General features: G+C 44.6%; 1 protein-coding gene across 11 annotated transcripts in view; it reads left to right on the top strand.

Annotated features, from left to right (window-relative positions):
• FBRSL1 (fibrosin like 1) overlaps positions 1-18333 on the top strand; it is a 533264-nt gene that overhangs the window by 138344 nt on the left and 376587 nt on the right. For all 11 annotated transcript variants that reach the window (XM_030501688.1, XM_030501689.1, XM_030501690.1 and 8 more), the window contains exon 2: positions 6982-7182. In XM_030501688.1, coding sequence (XP_030357548.1) covers positions 6982-7182 — 201 coding nt within the window. The remainder of the gene's footprint in view (positions 1-6981; positions 7183-18333) is intronic.

Here is an 18333-nt window from a genome sequence, read left to right on the forward strand (position 1 = left end):
GGAGGTGTTATGCATAACCTGTCACTTGGGAAATGGGTTTCATTGGTGCTGTTGCCATCCCGACTGCTCGCTCTTGGGAGGGCACTTGCCAAGACGGAGGGAGTTTGCAGGAGGCACGTGCTCTGCATTCATACCCAGCAGTGCAGCGATGCCGCTCAAATAGGCACAAGTAGGTGCTGTCAGATAAGGACAAGCTGTTGCCCAACTCCTTCACGCACTACATAAACTGCGCAGGCTGAGTTCCCAGTCCTGGCTGAAAGCAGCTTCAGCCAAACCTGCTGTCATCTGCTGTTAAAGCTGGGCAGGTTGGCTGCGCCGTGCACCCCCAGCAGCACCTTTCAGCACTCCTGCAGCCTGTGAAAGCCGGGCAGGCTGGGCCTGCAGCATGCCTCATTTCACCTACCTGCAAATGGTGCCCCAGCTTCCCTTCAATCATTTAAGCTCCCTTGCTCTGACACACTTTCCACTGACAGTAATTCTGTGAGCACTCGTCGGGCATTTACTGCCATCACTAGAGGAAATAGTGATGGCTTAAAATGGGATCATTTCCTTTCTGATGGACAGCAAGCACCTGTGGGAGTTTTAATAGCTGTGCAGTATGTCTGTTAGTAGGTAGCGAGGAAGATGAGTGCAGTTCTCTGCAGTGAGGTTCCTGCAGGTCCTGAAGAGGAACTTGGAGGAGAGGAAGCCAGAGGGAGAAAGCCACCCTGGCTTCCTCTTGAGCTTGCAGTCTTAATCCTTGGGTGTCATTACAAATGGGCATTTAGCAGAGCAGTGGCAGCTTCCTCCTCAGCTCTTCACCGGTGACAGGAGTGCAGCCTCTGGTAATAAATTTGACTGTTTCAATTACAGTGAGTTTCTTGGTTCATCCACTTTTATTTTTAAGTTAAATCATGTATCATAAACCTGCAAACCAGTGGCAGCTTCAAATGTCTTAACATTTCCAAAGCTGTCTTGTCAGAAAGTCATCTTATTCTTGAGCTAAACATGTGACAGGGTCAGAGCAAATGTGATGCTTTTTAAAAAGTGAGACCTAAATTCATCTGGAACATGTCAGCTTTGGAAGGAGAATTGCAGTCTAAGGTTAAACAAGCAAGGGTTTCATTTGGAATCATTTTAATTGGTATTGATTGCGTTACTTGAATGTAAAGGGTCAAAGGAAGAAAGTCATTTTGAATCTAGATTAGGGTTTTTTTGCCTTTTAAAAATGCTTTGGTGGCTTTGGCTGAAGGGCTGGGGCTTGAGTTACATCTTCAGTGAAGCTCACAGTGGGGGAGGAGAGAGGGCGAGGAAGTAAAACAAGTGTGTGTTATATTAGAGGAAAAGTGAGAACTTCCCCATCCATGAGAAGGGCAGCGTGCGGCGGGAGGTGCCAGCAGGCTGCAGGCTGCCTCCCGCAGTGCCTCGGCCCTGCAGAGCGCGCAGCCGGGCTGGATGCGGCCAGTGGGCTTCCAGCCAGTGGGGCTTCCAGCCGGAGCTGCTGTGCTGTGCTGCCAGCTGGTCCCAGCTCCGCTGCAGCCTCCCTACGTGCTCCTGCTCCCAGCTCTCCAGAGAGAACTCTCAAACTTCTCTTGTTCCACTAAGTGCACTCCTGTTCGTTTTTAGATCTCCACTTGCATTTGCTGCCTGTTCACCACGTTCAGTTCAAATTCAATCACCTTGGTGTGGTCCTACTCTATACCCTCAGGTAGAGTTACCTCTTATCCCATTCCTTTTTTCTTCCTCTTTTTTTCTCTCCTTATTATTCACCTCATTTCGTTTGCCTGTTGGCTACTGTTCTTGGCCGGCTCCTGTTCTTGCAGTGGTTTCTCTCTCTATGGACCTATCTTCAAATCCATGCCTTAAAGTTATTTTCTTTGATGTACATTTCTCATGTATATCTCCAATATTATCTTTCCATTTGAATTACAGTCTCCTGTGCCACCTTTATCCTCATAAATGGGCAGTAGATTTCCCTTAGTAGTGGTCCTGTCTGTATTTGTAATGTGCTTTGTCTACTCAGAAGGCACAAGAATATGAAGTCAGCGTTTGTTTCTGTGTTGCTGTTCTATTAACTGGGTATCAGGTCAATAGGAATATTTTGAAAGTAACCTAATTAAAAATAAATCTGTTTCAGTGTCTCTCTGAGCCAGGATCTCTCCCTGAACTGTTAAACAAACAGATTTGACAACCCTACTGCTAATTGCATGATAAAGTTGATATGAGGATAGATGGTGTTTAGATCCTTGGGGGCTTTTCCATTGCTATTTTGCTGAGAGAAGCTGGAGCAGGAACAGGGACAAGCAGGGTCAGTTTTAGAGACAGCAGTGGGGGTTTTATTTCGTTTGCGTGGATCCTTCTCCTGTTTGATGTTCAGTGGGATGTTTCATGTTCCTCAACTTAAGGAGTAAGTGCTGCAGTGAAGAGTTGTGGAGAGGGAAGCTGGAGGCTGTTTCCCTACTGGGAAATCAGCCCATATAAGCTTCTGAAGTCGGCAGAGGCAGTCTGGCAGGAGCACTGTAACCAGGCCTTGGCTGAGCCTTGCAGTGTCCAACAGGCCCTGGGGACAGGGGATTGTAATGGACTTGATTTCACACCAGGGCTGTGTTTTGAATGGATGCTTGAGGGCTGAGGGTAGTTATTTTATTAACTCTAGGTGTATTTTTGTCCTCTGCACCCCAGCAGCACGCTCGAGGTTTTTCATCTGCCTGTGTGGGTTTTCCACCTTTTTTCAGGTTCTTTAAGCGTTCCCTGTGTCTGAAAGGTATTTACAACCCCAGCCTCCCTCACGTGCTTTCTGACATCTCAGAGCTGTGTAAACTTGGAGGATTAAGGCAGAGTTAGAGCTGGGCTAAGCAAACACGCAGTGGTGACTGCAGCCATGGATGGCTGTGGATGTGGATCTTGCACCAGGGTTCTCTAGAGCTGATCGTTATTTCTTGATCCAACAGACAGCGTGGAATCCACTGTGCACAAGTCCCTTGTTGTGGCATTTTGGGGGTAAGAACAGTCTCATTCCAGAGCAGAGGGCTGTGCACCTGCATTATTCACAGCTTTATTTATACACTGAGCGGTGTGCACCTTGAGTGTCTTTGGAGATTGCAGCTGTGCCTTGGTGACAGAAGAAAAATGGCTTTTCAGGGAGGAGTCTTCCAAGTGATTAAGGATGCTGCCAGCTCTGCCGCAAGCAGAGGAGCAGTTGCATAACTTTAGCTTAGGCTAAATAGTGATCAGAACCCTCAGATTTTTGTTGGACTCTCAAAATCTGTTGCAGAGTCGAGGTTGTTGCATACTTTGGTTGCCAGCCTGTACTGAGGTCTTTGCCAGCATATCTTCACAGCTGCTGGTGTGCAAGTTATGTCAGGTAGAGCTGGAGGAGGTACCACAATTACATTTTCAGCTGAAGTGTTCTTTGGTATCTGTACATCCAAATAAGAAAATGGGGAGATGGAATTTGTTTGTTTCATGGAGTAACTGCCAGGGAAGAGGCTCTAAAGAGAGGCCTGTTCTTCCTTATCTGTACCCATGCAGCCAATTAGAACCATCTGCTCCCCATCTGCAGCCCAGACAGAAGGCTGCAGCCTGCCCTGGAAGGTGTAAGAGAGATTCCTGAGTGAGGACAGGTAGGAGACAGCCCTGGAAGCAGTGAGTAGTAAGGAACAAAATAGTTTTGTATATTCTGGAACAGGATTTGGCAATCTCCTTCCTGGAACTGAGAAGAGAGAATGGGCCTGGATCCACCAGCTTTCCTTGGAGAAGAGGATTTACTGGCCCTGGCAGCAAAGGTAGCCAGGTCTGCTGGCTCCTGGGTTGGGCAGAAACCCCAAGGCTGGATATGGAGACCTTTTGACTTCAGGGCCTGGCTTCAGACATTGTTGCTGCGTGAGCCCTTAGGCTTTACATGATGTGCAAAGGGCAAAACTAACTGCTGGTCTGGGCTTGTCTGGGGCAGTGATCCAATGCAGCAGTTGGTCAGAGCCCAGTCTCACCTGTCGGCTTTCTGGTGATGAATCTGGTGATGAATCACCACCGGGATTTTTGGTGAAGTCAAGATGTGTCAATAAACATCGTTCACTGTGGTGATGTACTGTATATTCTGTATGTGCTTATGTTTTCCTGCAGTTGCCTGTGCGCAAGCACAGATGCACATCCCAAAATAGTCAGCTCTTGCACTGAGGTTCCCAACTTGGAGGTCATAAACTTGAGTAAAAGAGCAATTGCTGGAAGACTCTTTTAGTGGAGTAAATAGAAAGGAAACAAAGGTGGCAGGAACAGAAACCCCATTAGCCCCCTCCTGCTCTCTGCCTGAGGCTGCAAAGAGGTCTGCATTTAGCAGCATGGAAAGCAGCCCTGCTGTCACCCTGTCAGTGAGGAGAAGCTGCGTTCGGTGTTCCCAGAAAAAGCAAAGTCCTGTGAGCTGAATCCTCTGCTGAAGTGGGGAGGAGTGGGACTGTGCAATAGCTTGTCTTGTTCCAGGGCAGAGAAACTTGGCTTCTTCCCCATGGGTGCCCCATGCTGTGGAGCTGAGGATGACTCCCTCTGCCTTCCTCCTGCAGGAGACAAGCAGCAGCCTGGCTACCAGGGCTTGGGGCTTAATTCACGGCTGTTTGGAAAGTGCTTGAGATTCTTGGACGCAAGTGGCGCTACAAGTGAATGCATTATTTCCTTGGCTTTAATCCAGCTATGACTATATTCCCTGAATTAATTTTGCTAGTAGCTCAGTGGTGAGACAGGCCTTAAACCTTCAGACAAAATGGGGATAAAAAGCTAAATTATTACGTAGGGAATTTTGTAGGATTCAGTAAGGGGAAAAGCACAGCTTTCCAGACTAGTTATGCAGTGAAGTGAATTGTCTAAAATCTGCAGCAAATGTGCTGTGGGCACCGAGGGAAGGCTTTTCCTAAGGCATTGAGTCACCAGTCACCATGTGAAGCCAGGTAGAATTTGAACCAAAGTGGCCATTTACTGCCTTTGAAAGCATCTTTGAAAGTGAATATTATACACTGAGCCAGGAGGGAGTTATTTGCTGGTGCTTTCAGGTGGGGTCATTCCTACTTTCTCCCTTACTGGGGCCCCTGTCACCTCATGCAGCATCTTCCATGTGTCTGCTGTCACGTTGCAGCTGCATCTGGCTTTATGAAGAAGTGCACGTTTTTGGTGACTTCTCTTTCTGATGTTTTGCTGAGTATCCGTTAACACATGTCATTTCCATTGCACTAGTTTCTGATTAGATATTAAAGCTTAGCATTTTCATTTCTACCTCAGCAACTTCCCAGTACCTAGGACAATCAGTGTGACCTTCTGTAAGTGCCATCTCGAGCTGCTGGTTTAGCGTGTTACCTTAAAACTAAAAACCAAAGGGAGCAACTTCCTTGAAGTCCTCATTTTCTCGTTCATGGCGAATAATGCCAGACAATCATTTTCCTTGCTCTTTCACTAGTTAGGGCCTTGGTGAGCTGATCTGTATTCTGGTGTGTTCTATGCCTCTGAGACAGCGCTACTGGTTTTAATCTTGGAGTGGGGGTTGTATCTTGGGGCTTTGGCAGCTTGCTGTGTATGTATGTGCTGTAAGAGGAGCTTGCCAGCCCCGCAGGACCCCTGTGCAGGGTGTGCAGAGGTTGGGTGCTGGCTGATTGTCTCTGAGCCTGTGTTGGGCTAGGAAGCAGCTGTATGTCTGTTGTTGTGATTGAAATGTCAATGTCTCTGATCCTAAAGTGGCAGTGCATCATCTCGCTTCACAGGGAAGGGTACCTTTAAGCAGTGAGTGATTTGGAGTGGAATCAGCATGTTGCACACTGAGGCAGTCAATTCACTAATTAAACAAGGGGGGAGGAAGTAATCTGGAGCAATCAGCAGGGCATTTCATCCCAATTCCTCATTGTCTTTGTTGTTGGGCTTTAGTTTTGGAGAGACTAGAGAGCTAATGATTTTCATGAGCTCGTTTGCAGTACTGAAGGTGTGTGTGTTGGTGTGAGTAGTTGTATTGCGAGCTCCTGCCATGATGTCATGGCTTGAGTCGGAAGCAAGGCACTGACAACAGGGGAGATGACGAATTGCTGTGGCTGAAGCTGACAAATTCTGGCATGGTAAACAGGGCTTTCTAAAGTATCTCCTAATCTGATATATTTTCCTCTCATAAAAAATTAATTGGGATAGAGATTCTGTGAAACATTCCAAAAAGAGTTTAGTTTTTACCCTCGAGCAGTTAATAAAAAGCACTGGAGGAAAAATGTATCTAGCTGTTGTGAACTAACGTCATAGTGATTTGGCATGTTGTTTCTTAAAACTCTCTGTAAGTGGTGTGTGTAGGGGGAGAGGTTGACACTGTCACCACGAGTTCAGCTTTCAGTCCTCAAAGCTGCCAGGGATAGCAGCAGTAATTCCCTTCTCTGATCTCACTTCCGATGTTAATCATTCTGACATGACATACCCGCTTTTAAAGCGTGCTTAGATTCTATGGTATAGTTCTGATTCAGGGCAGACACTTAACACTTAGAAGTGTTCAACCTCTGTTATGTGTTTAGATCCCATTGATCTCAGCTTGCTTACCGAATGCATGGAAGGCTTTAGAAGTGCATTTCTCCATATGAATGCTACTGTGAATCAGACTGTCAGGCCCAGGGGGGCTGATATGTTGCTTTCTGAGATCAGAATCAAAGTAAAACCCACCTCTGTTTCAGTGGAACAGTTAAAGGCTTTCCTTTAGGGTGCTGATTTGTTCATGTGCTGTTGACGTATGGTTCCTGAATTAATCTGAAGCAAACTCATTTTCATAACCAGTTCCAGCATCTCTGAAATTAATCAAACACATAGCCTGGAGAGTATTCATCCTAATCTAATCTAAAATTACTGTTTGCATTGTGCATGCCTAATTATTCATCTTAAGTCATCTCTGGAAAGAACATGCTGTCTTGTTTGTGTTTTTATTCAATATTTATATTGCTTATTGCTTAAAAATAGTCTCAAAGAACTTAATGTACTATTTTTTTTCCTCCTTTACAGAAGGACATGTCGCTAAAGCCTCAGGAGCGGAAGGAGAAGTGGGAGAGGCATCCAGGAAAGAAACCTAGAGAATCTGAAAACTGTGTTTCTGCTGAGCCGAGTGAAAATGGCCATAACAATGATGCCGGGAGCTCTGAGAGAGAGGCAGAGAGAGGCAAAGAACGGATGAAGAAGAAACTCCCCTTGAAGCTGTCCAAACAGGTAGGGAAATTACTTCTCGTCTGTAGTGACTGTATTGTGGCATTGGCCACAGTGAAATGTTGTCTGAGGTTGGTGGTGTTGATGTGACTGGCTTCTCTGGTAAATTGTGCTGGTGAAAACAATGTCTCTTACAAGACTTCTGGCTAAGTGCACAAATCCTGCGTTGTTTGATAAGCTAAAATGGAAGACCAGATGTACCGGGTAATGTAGGAAGGAAGGAGCAGACCTCCCCTGTATCCTGCAGCTTTGAGACAGCGTGGTAATTCACACCATTAGTTTGTGGCTCTTAGCCACAAATAGACACAAATAGAAATCATCAATCAGGCTGTAGCCGTCTTTGGGGAAGATGTGCTTGTTAATGCACACCTGGAGGGTGCAAACATGCATGTGTCCATCCCACGAGTCAAGTTCATGTGCCCCCAAACAGTATGTTGAGAAGGAGAAAATACTGGAGTATTTTAGAAGTGGAAAGTCAGTTTGGAGCAAGTCGTGCTCTGGGGAAGTCTTTTCTCTGTGCCCTTCTAAAATGTGGTAGAGCATTAATGAATGAAGAGTTGTCTTGCTGGAGGGGACGATTGCAGGCTCCCATCTGAACCGCAGCGTGTGCAGAGCCAGGAGGTGACAAAGAGGAGGCAGTATGCCTGGCAGGCTGTTTATCACTTGACTGCTGCTCAGCAGGGAGAGCTGTTGGTGACTCAGTGTGCATTCATTGGTTTGAAATCCACATGGCACAGCAGCATATAGCTATGAACAAACGCTTTCCCAGTAGTCCCTTAACATGGTGCCAAATGGCAGCCAGTGGGAAGAGCAGTGAACTTGACCCTCCAGCATTTGTTCTGTGCTAAGAAGTACACTATGATGAAAAACTACTTTTGTTCTCTGTGATGCAGAGAAAAGAGCTGTTTAACCCAAGCGTACCTTCTCTTCTGTGAAACTAGTTCTGTGTGTGCACCAGACAGTGAAAGATTGAACTGTCCAGTTATTGGCAGTGTTTTTTCAGACTTGGAATATTTTAGGATTTGAAAGGATCATTAAGGTTACCTAATGTAAGCCCCCCCCCCAGAACTTCACCACCACACACAAGCTTTTGTAGCATATTCATTCAGAAGGGCCCATCACATTTAACCTAAGAAATTCTAATGGTCTGCTCATGGCCCCACTCATTAACAAATTAGGAGGCTTTTGTTTTCTTGATTTACAAAGAATAGTTGGAATAATTCCATGTGAATAACTTCAGTGAAGATGTCAGTACTTTTCTGCTTGCAGACATTTAGGTAGCAAATCATGTGACCATGCACTCCTAGTAAAATATTTGCCAGGTTTGTTTTCTTTTAACTCCCCAAAGTGATACCAAATGTTTTGTTTTTAGGCTCATCAGTGTATATGTAGTTAAAATGTATCGAGTTTCTTCTTTGTTTTTCCTAGTAATTGAGTGATAGGGTTTCAGTTCATCGCACAATGAGTTTGTGCACAAATATTCACTCTGTGCAAATAAAAATGACTTTTTATTATGGGTGAATAGAGGCATATTTTAGTTTTGATGGCAGTTTGAACAACTAGGATCCTTTTTTTGGCATCCAAACCCACAAAATGCTAAGCAGGTATTTCAGCAGAAGTTCCTGGCTTTGTACAAAATGTTTAGAAGCAATGGTGCTGGATGTTACTGCTGCCTGCTGCTTACCCCAGGACTGTGGCACCGTGCTTGACCAGCTCCTCTGTCTCTTAAAGCTGCTGTTGTGTCAGGGGGGTTTATTTATGCGAAAAGGCCCCAAACACCAATCCAGTGACCCTTGCAAAGCATACATGGAGCTGGCTCACTTTCCACTCTAGTCCCAAGAGGAACCTTACACATGCTCATGTTGATGCAACTCAGAGTTGTGTAGTTGGAGTATGGAAACAAGGAGCACTGCAGGAGGTCATTAGGTCCCGATTGCCACCTGAATATCTTTAACATGAAAGCCTGGCTTCAGTAGATACTGCCTTTCCACCGGTTAGAGAGTTGTTCCTTCAGGTCCAACATCTCACTGCAGGAGTTCAGTGCTGCGGATGAGGGAGGCCGTGCCCTGCTGGGCAGTGGGGAAGCCCCTCCTGGAGCTGGGGGCAGCCAGTTCCTCACCCCCTGCAGAGGAGGGAAGGGTTGTTAGTAGTGACACCTTTCAGTTTCACGTAGATGTGGCCACTAGGGATTTCATGACACTTCCTTAGAAACCTTTGGGGTAGAAGGTTTGTTACACTGGCCAAACACCAGTTCCTGTAATCATACGCTGCTGCCTCAGTTTACCAGACATTTAGATTACTTGTATTTCAGCCCTGAAAAACTGAGGGCATTGTTACCTGTTTCTTCTGGTTAGTATTTGGCTTCCATCAGTGATGTAATAGGGTATTTGCTGCCACATTCATGAAAACCTGAATTCATCTTTCATTGTTTAATCTTTCTTTCCCTGTAAGAATAAGTAACAAACGCCAAAAAGAGCGAGGATTTGCACAAAGAGTATAAAAAATAAAACCTGTGATGAGTGACTCATTAATACACGGTGCCTCTTTAAACAAGTCACACTTGAATTCATCTTTTATTGAGAAGGGAGGGTTTTTAAATACCTTTTGTTATCTTACCTGATAGAGTTGTGAAAAGCAGCCGAGTTTGCAGGTCTGTAAGGTTGATGGAAGTAGCAGGGAAATTGAAGCTGGATAAACCAGGCTATTCTTAGTTCAAACTCATTATGCAAATGATACAGACAAGTTCAATAATTTTTCCTTTTTTTTAATACCCACAAAGTTCACACCTAGAATTCTGGCATTTCCTGCCAAGCTGTCTAGACAAATTGGCTGTAATATGAAGTTTCCTGGAATTTGGGGGTGATTTTTGCATCTCTGGGTTATTAAACATAGGTTTATACCTAATTTGGAAAGCTTACTTGTAATTAATGCTAATTATATCGAGAGGTTGCTTAGAAATTACTATTCTATTTGGTGCTTTCCTTACACTCTCATCCCTTCTCTTCACAAGGCTACTGAACTGTCATCTTCTCTACACAGCCTCCTCCAATAAATCAAATTGGGCATTATAATTATGGCATTCTGCTAATCCTCATAGAGAGGTGCAAAGTGGTAAGCTGGTTTGAGTGCCAGGTTGTCTGCTTTGTTTAGAAAATTAGATTAATACTTCACTTCTTCTGACAAAGCATCCACATTCCTATTTGCTCCTGAATATTTGGTTCTATTGTACTTCACGCTATGGGGAGAGCAAAAGCCAATCTGTCCTTTCCAGCGTATTATTACAACTGCATATAAAGAGCATTCAAACAAATTTATCTGCTGCTATAACCAAGCAGAGGGGAAAAAAGGCATTTCAAATAGTCATAAGTCTTTTGGCCAAAGATGTGTCAGGATTTGGGGCTGTTCTCAACACACCTGCGCAGGGAAAGGGGCTGACTTGTAACTGCTGCTCTACGATGGGAATCAACGACAGAGATGGGGAGAGGACCCCATCGCCTCTGTAAAGGATTCCTCTATACTTGGGTGTACAATTCACTTAAATGAAGAGGTAGATATAAGATGAAACTTCTTAGTTCCAGTTTTGCTTCCTTAGATTGTCCTAAGTAATTTCAGTTTTGTGAGAGTCACCCTTGGAACTCAGAGTCTGTCTTTCATTAGCCTTAGCTGAGCTGTTTGCTCTTTTCTGGATTCATTTTCAGAGTTGCTTATTCCTCTGAACGAATGAGCAGCCTGGGGCCACCCTGGGTGCAGAACAGTGCAGGGTTTCTGAGCTTCAGGACCCATTGCCCTTTCTGTACGTGGACTAAAAATGGGCTGGCCTCCTTCTGGAAGGAGCTGGAGTAATGGGAACGAGTTGCTGATATTTCAGGTTAGCTTAACCTCAAGCTCTGTGGTTAGTCAGCTTGGGAGCATCACAGTGTATTGAATATGTTTAGATGTTAAATGTGGCTGTAATAACACTCTGTTCTGCAAGTAGTCATTTGTCACGAAGATGAGTGTCTTACACCTCCTCCTTCCTTTTCTCACCCACTGTTTAAATCACTCGAGATGAGGAAGAGTCTCAAAGAAGCTGAGGAGAACAGGGTGGTGTAGCACGTATTTAGTGTTCATAAATAGCCTGCTGGGTTTGAAGCATGGGAGGAAAGGGCAGGAAAGCTAATGCTGTCACGTTGCTCTGGAGGTGTGACATCTCTGTGACTTCAGCAGAGCTTCCTGGAGGGAGGGAAAGCAGAGTTAATGTCTATGTCTCATTCACTCCCCAGCCTTCGTCAAACTGCTCAGCACTATTGGTGATTCATGTATATTGTTGCTGTGGCTCTTGCTGGACTGGAACTGCTGAATTACATTAACATGTTTGATTACCTATTCATGGGGTTTTTCTGTGATGCTCACCAGCTTGTTATCCAACATTCATTGATGAATATAACATCCTCCCTCCTCCCCTAGGAGAGCACTGCTCTGGGTGACTGCAGATCTGAGCTAAAGGTGATACACTGAGGCCTTTTCCATCCAGGATGCACTTTGTTTCTTCTGATGTCTAGATGAAAATTGATAGCTTGTCTTCAAACGAATTACATAGCCTTAGCCTCATACAGTGTGTGGTGCCGGTACTGAAAGGCTATGGGGCTCTTACCAAGAGAGAAACGGTCTAGAAACATATCTGGCTAATGAAATACGTTGTGTGGGAAATCTTCTTTGGCATCATACTTCTTGTGCTGATGGTTGGGAGCATGTAGCTGCTTGATATTTATTTGTATTTTTTCAGATAATGGTTAAGTCAGACTCAGACATGTATTGGAGCTACTAGTGGGCTGGAGGCCGAGCGTTCCGTTAGTGATGCAGAGTTGAGAGCCTGAAATGTACCTTTCATAGCTGAGGTTCAGCAGCCACGTAGGAGAATAACCTTTGGAGTCTTTGTCTGTAGGCCAGAGGACAGGTATGGATATGCCTGTCCTTCTATGACTTAATAATGTAGCATTTAGCAACTGAATTGTGTCTGAGAGGGTCTAAACATTATAGTAACTTACTCTGTTACTGTCAGTATTTCAGACTATAAAGCAAATGAATTCTAGGCAGCCAGCTTACAAAAAAAACCCAACAAGAAAGGTTGCCTTTAATGTGGGTTTTGGGGATTGGTTTGGTTTGGTGTGTGCTGCTTTGGTGTTTGCGTTTCACTGCTTTTGAACACTGAAATTATAGAAACGGGTTTCTTTTTGTTTCTAATTGATGTTACCCTTTTTGTTAGCAGATATTGTTATTTAAACGTTCTTTGAAACTAAACAACAAAGCAAAGGGGGAAAAAAAAAGAAGTCCATTTTCTTTTAATCAGGAAAATGTTGCTTCATGTATTGCTTAAACCCAGGATCCATTTCTACCTTTGTAAGTACAAGAATTTACAATTTGGACATGAAAGCTCTGTGTCAATTAGTTTTAAACACGCATTTATGATTGTTGAGAGAGTTGGGCTGTTAACGTGGTGCATGTTGTCTGGGTGAAGTCCCTTTACCACTGACTACAGCCAGGCTGTCTGCAGACCCAGAGAGGTGGCTTAGCTTGGTGTTGGAGTCCTGTCAGCTTGAGCCAAGGACAGCGCTGGAGGCCTGCTCTGGTGGAGGCTCTTCGAGGTATGATGCTGCTCCAGCAAAACCTTCTCAAGCACGTGCTCGCTGTTCAGCATGGGATCAGTTTCTGGCTGGCTTCAAAGCTCTTACTGAGGTCGTAGTGCTGGGGGCCCTGTCCCGCGGGATTTCGGAGGAGGTCCTTATTTCCAGCTGAGTAGTGCTGCACGCACAGACACAGATGGCCTTGCCTTGCTCTCTCACGCTAATCTGCCAGTGCAGAGGCTTCACAGCTGCCTGGGAAACCACTGGGGACTAACAGTGCAAAGTACTGCAATGGGCAATGCAGTATTTAGTCATTAGGTTTGCTAATCCAAGGCCTAAAATCAGCCTCATTTCAATCAACAGCAATCTGTTTGCACTGTCAGGAACTAATTTAAAAATCTGCTTTAAGTCCTGGTTAGACACTTGGTGTTCTGTTTTCTGCATCAAAGTGGAGGGGAAGCAGTGGGCATAGCACAGCAGTGGCAGGAGGAGAAAAAATCCTTTGTAAATAAACGGTGGATGTTTATTTCCCAAATGAAACCCTGCTATTACAAAGAACTGCTGTTTCTGCTAAATTTATCCAGGAATTCATGGAGATTCTTGAAGTGGCTGCAGAGCCCACTCTGTAAGAGAGGGAGAGCTTTGCCATGTGTTTAGTTTGTTCAGTGTTTCTTTAAAGTGTTCTACAAACCTTAGACAGTGAAGGTTTGAAATATAGCTGTGGCACAGGTAACTTCATCACTGCAGCCATGTTTTGAGAGCTGCAGCACAGCTTCCCTAACAGATCTCTGCAACATGCTGTGCTTCTGGAGGTGTACTGCTAAATAGTGCCATAAAACTGCTGGGAACTATGGCAGGAGAAGTAGTTTGCTAAAGCTGGAAAAGTGGATTTCCAAACCCTCTGCAGTTCTGGTAGGGAAATACAAATTGAGGACACTATGTTTGTTAGAATTGGGGGGATCCAACTATTTTTAGACTAATGCTTAAGCATGAAACAGAAGCATAGGCTGGATTTCACTACACTTCAAATAGTGTTTTCTGAATGAAGTGATGTAAAGGATGTAAAATGTGTTTTGGCTGCTGAAAGTGTTCTTCATAGGAGAAGGTGGCTTTGTCTTTTTCACTGATGTAGTGAAATACTTACTCACTTGTCTGTACCAGTGGGTTCCCCTTTTGTAGCTGACCCTCACTTGCTAATACTGCTGCTTAGCGTGCCCCACTTGTCCCTGCTCTTGTAGGACTCACCTGATCTTCCCAGAGAGGATCAACTGCCTCTGAGCACAGCTCCTGGTGTGCCCCAACCGAGAAGCAGAGCTGGGGGATGCTGGCTCAGTGCTGGGTCCGCGGGGCTTACCTGGACCAGCACCCTACTGCTATGGGCCGCCTTGGGTGGGTGGCAGAGCAAGTCAGAGGTTGGGTGGCGCTGGGGATGGGGATGCAGTGTTTTGCCACATGTACTCTGCTCCCCACCTTGCATTTAGGGATCATAATGCTGCTGTGAAGGTATTGATCCTGCTGTGCTCAGATCTGGACCGTGAGGCTTTGCCTGCAGCACTGGCTTCTACCTGCCTTGTCTCTGCTTTTCCTCTTCTCCAGAATTCTCTGTGTGTCCCCCACTTCACAGGACTTGGGCAGCAGCAATGTGTTCAGCCCTCCAGATGGCTCCTGGCATTTTTAACATGTTAGAGCAGGTTTAGAGAGCACAGTGCTGAAAGCACTGGATGCTACCAGTGCATTGGGACTTCTTGCACTACCACCAGTGGAACTGAACCCCAGTGTCTTCAGGGCCTTATGTCCCCGTCTCATTCCCCATCTGAGAAGATGCAGTAGCTGCAGACACAGTGAGGTGCCCGAGCAGACCTCTGTAATCAAGACACACAGACACTTTGTAAAAGGAGCAGCGTGGAGGAAGCTGCTCAGAGCAGCTCTCATCTCACAGACTCCTTCCTGGCAAACAAGGCTTGATCTGGCATTCCTGGTGTTGTCAAAGTTGAAAAAGGTCAGAAAATTCAAGTGATAGGAAGATAGTTAAGCCACACTACTGTGGTGTAGGGAAATTAGGTTGCATGTATGTGAAGAATCAAACCAGTTGTTGGCTCCATGTTATAAAACTCTTGCAGGTCACCTTTAACTTCTCTGCCGGCAGTTAGATGACTGATAAGGACCTTAGGTCACATTTGCTTAAATATAGCCTTAGACAAGAGCAGAATAAGGAGAAACAAAGCAGTCCTCTCTTCTCGCTGATCTTCTCTAAGTAGCTGTGAATGAATCTCATACAATGGCTTCTTTTGAAAAGAAGAAATAAAGAGGAAATTTCATTGCTGACAACTTATATGGCATCAGACGCTATTAAAAAGGTTGTTGGTGGTCATTGGTTACATTGTTATAAAAGAAGAGCTAAATGGTTTGTAATTTAGAGAAGGGGATTTAATTACATGAAGTAATTTACAGGCAGCTATAACCACTTGTATCTTTGTTGAATTTAATTTGATACAATGCACTAAGTGTTCTTTCTTTTCTTTCTTCCCTACTCTCTTTTTGTGGTTGTTGTTTTATTTGTATATTTTCTTTTGGAGAAGAGAAGGCACTAAGATAGAGCGCTTGTGTTGTATGTCGTGATTTGAGCAAACTGAAGACTGGGGAAACACAGCAGTGTTTGAATGGTGCTCTGTCTCCAGCCAGTCCTGCTCGTGTGTGCTGTTTGAAGAGATTCAGAGCCTTGGCTGGAGGTTTCTCTTGCGCATCTCTTCATGACAGTGAGACAGGGCATGTTCCAGGTGTCCTATGAGCTATGTAGAACCCTTTTCCCTGGATGTCATGCAGATGCCGCAGAAGAGGCTGGGACCTTGAAGCAGCCATGGCCTTTCTGCATGCCGTTGTTCTGGTTTGGACAAAAAGTGTCTAAAGGGTTATTCCAGCACCAGCTGCCTAATACTTCAGCTGGCTTTGCATAGGGGTTTGGGATCTGTTACCTGATTGTAGTCCCTGTTCTTGGGCCTTGTACCAGATGTCTGCAGTAAAATACAAGGTCTCTGAATGGCAGCAGGTAGAGTGTGGTTCCTTATGATTATCCCTGCAACTTCTGGGATGATTGCAGGTTGAGGTTTTTTGTGTGTGTGTGTGAACCAAGGATAGTAGATGCAGATGGACAATATTCTATCACAATATTCTTTCTCCCGCATGCTTATCAGTATAATAACTAAACCATCTGCACAGCTCCAGTCTAAATCTGAGCTGATTTGAAACAAACATAAAAATGACATCCCAATGTCATTTGTGGTTGAGGCAGAATAATACCTTTTTCATGAGCTACCGTTACTTTTAAGATGCAGAACTTGTCCTTGCTTACTGTTGGCCATGGATCTCCATTTCTGCCAGAGACTGCTGGGATCAGTGCACCAGGAGCTGTAGCAGAATCACTTTGGCAGTTGCCAGTCTTAGCCTGAAGTCATTTGGTGGCACTGGTCCAGCTCACTTGGCTTTCCTCGTGGAAGCGTATCAAAGATGATGCTGTTTTCCACCTCTCGGTTGCTCTCACCTCGCAAACTGCAGCCTCGGGCAGTGTTACCCACATCCTTCAGCCTCTTTTCTCTGTGGATTCTGAAGGGAGCTAATTTTCATACTTATGCCTGATGGATGGCTTACACGAGCTGTTGCGAATATACACAGCTTGAGTAAGCACGTCTTTGGTTTGAAGACATCTCTTAAGGAAAATAAGCACTTATTTTTTTCCCTTTGAGCAAGGTTACTAGTAGCTGTTCAGGTGAATGCCATTGTACTATTTCTTTGGCAGAATCAGTCTATTAAACCCATGCTATTTTCTCTAACATTTTGTCTAAAACTGAAGAATTAAGTAAAGCCAGCAGGGGTTTGTGATAGATTTAAAGCTCTTCCAAGCTTAGTGGTTGAGGGAGTCCTAAGGCATAGTCGGGTATGTATGTATCTTTTAACTCCAGAGTTGAAATGTGCTCTGTCTATATGTAGCAACTGTTAGCACTGTGAATTGATTCTAGTATTTGTCTGAAGCCAAGCCTTGAAATGATTTTGTTAAAAAAAAAAATCCTAGCAAGGAGGGTATTTCAGATGTTAAGTTTAGGAATTACATTTATAAATTCTTATTATATGTAACAGTTTTGGAGTTTCTTTCACCTTTTTTTTCTGGTAGCTTCATCTCGATTCTGTTTCTTTGCAGTAGGAGTTGTGGAGATTACAAAGCAAAGTAATTTGGGTGGCTGCTGGATTCTGAATATTAGTGTCTAAAGTCAATTACATAAATATGTGCAGCTCTTTTAATTAAAAAACTAATCTTTTGTCTTCATCCTTCCTTCCACATTCCACTTTCTTCTGGTTACAGGCTTTGATTTCAGCACTAGGGAAAGGAGCACAGGCTCGATTCCTCCCTGAGCTCACATCCAATGCAAGTTAAAGTTGAAGGCTAGTTTTAGGTTTCATTTTGCACTCTAATGTTTCCTCTTACAGCCCTGCTTGAGTCAGGGACACCGAATAGTAGAAACAAGGGAAAAACCTTTTCCAGGTGAAACCTTATCTACCGGAATAATGTTGCTAAAAGAATCCATGGACTAGATAATGGATCAAGTAGTGGATGCTGTCCAGGGCAGCTAGAGTAACAGTGCTGTGATGAATAGTCCTCTGATGCTGTAATATTGCAGCCTCTTGGAAGGTGATGCTGGATCTCATAAAGTTGTCTTCTTGTTGGTTCTCAAAACTTTGGAGTGGCCGTAGGGCAACATGTTGTAATGTAACGTGATGTTTATTGGTTGTAGTGTCAGTCATGGGTATCTTTTTGGAGTTAGTGTCTCAGTGCTTTAAGATCAAAGATGGAGATAGTTCAGCTGGTCAGATAGGGCTGCTGTGAAGTACATCTGAAGCTTTAACATGAAAAATAAATGTACTTCCAGTTAATTTTCAGCTCCTATTAGCAGTTTCACTGTATAAGGGTGTAAACAGGGATGGCATGAACAAAGATAGCCATATTACGAGCATTGCCTGAATTGGGGCTTTTTAAACTTGCTCCTCATTTGTACATGTGCTCTTTTTCATCCGGGTGCATACTGCCAAAGCCAATAATGTAAAAATACAGAAGTTATTCTTTGCCTACCACGCAGGAAATAACCCCTTCAGCAGAGAACAAAGATCCGCAAAACCTGAACCCCATCTGAAGAGCTGAATTCAGTGTTTCCCCAGCTCGTGTCTGTGCTGCCCTGCATCAGGGGCTGTGGCAGCAAGGCTGGAGCAGTCCCGGGGATGCGGCGGTGTGATGGCTGCATGCCGCTGCACATCGCTTCCCCATTTGCCTCTCCTGCTTTCCTTGCGACTGGCTCATTTCGTTCATAAAGCAGCTTGTAATTGAGTGTTTGACAAAGAAGTGTTTACAAGCAGTGTTTCTTGTGCATAACTGCCTAGCTGAGGGGAATAACAATTTGGTCTGAATTTCAGCCCTCCTTTGTCACTGTCGTATCATCGTCAGTGGCGGTGCTGTCTCTGCTTAAAGAGAAAGATGGATTAACATTGTGACAGGGTATGGCACCGG

The sequence above is a fragment of the Strigops habroptila genome, chromosome 11, assembly GCF_004027225.2.
Source record: "Strigops habroptila isolate Jane chromosome 11, bStrHab1.2.pri, whole genome shotgun sequence".
Taxonomy (NCBI): Eukaryota; Metazoa; Chordata; class Aves; order Psittaciformes; family Psittacidae; genus Strigops; species Strigops habroptila.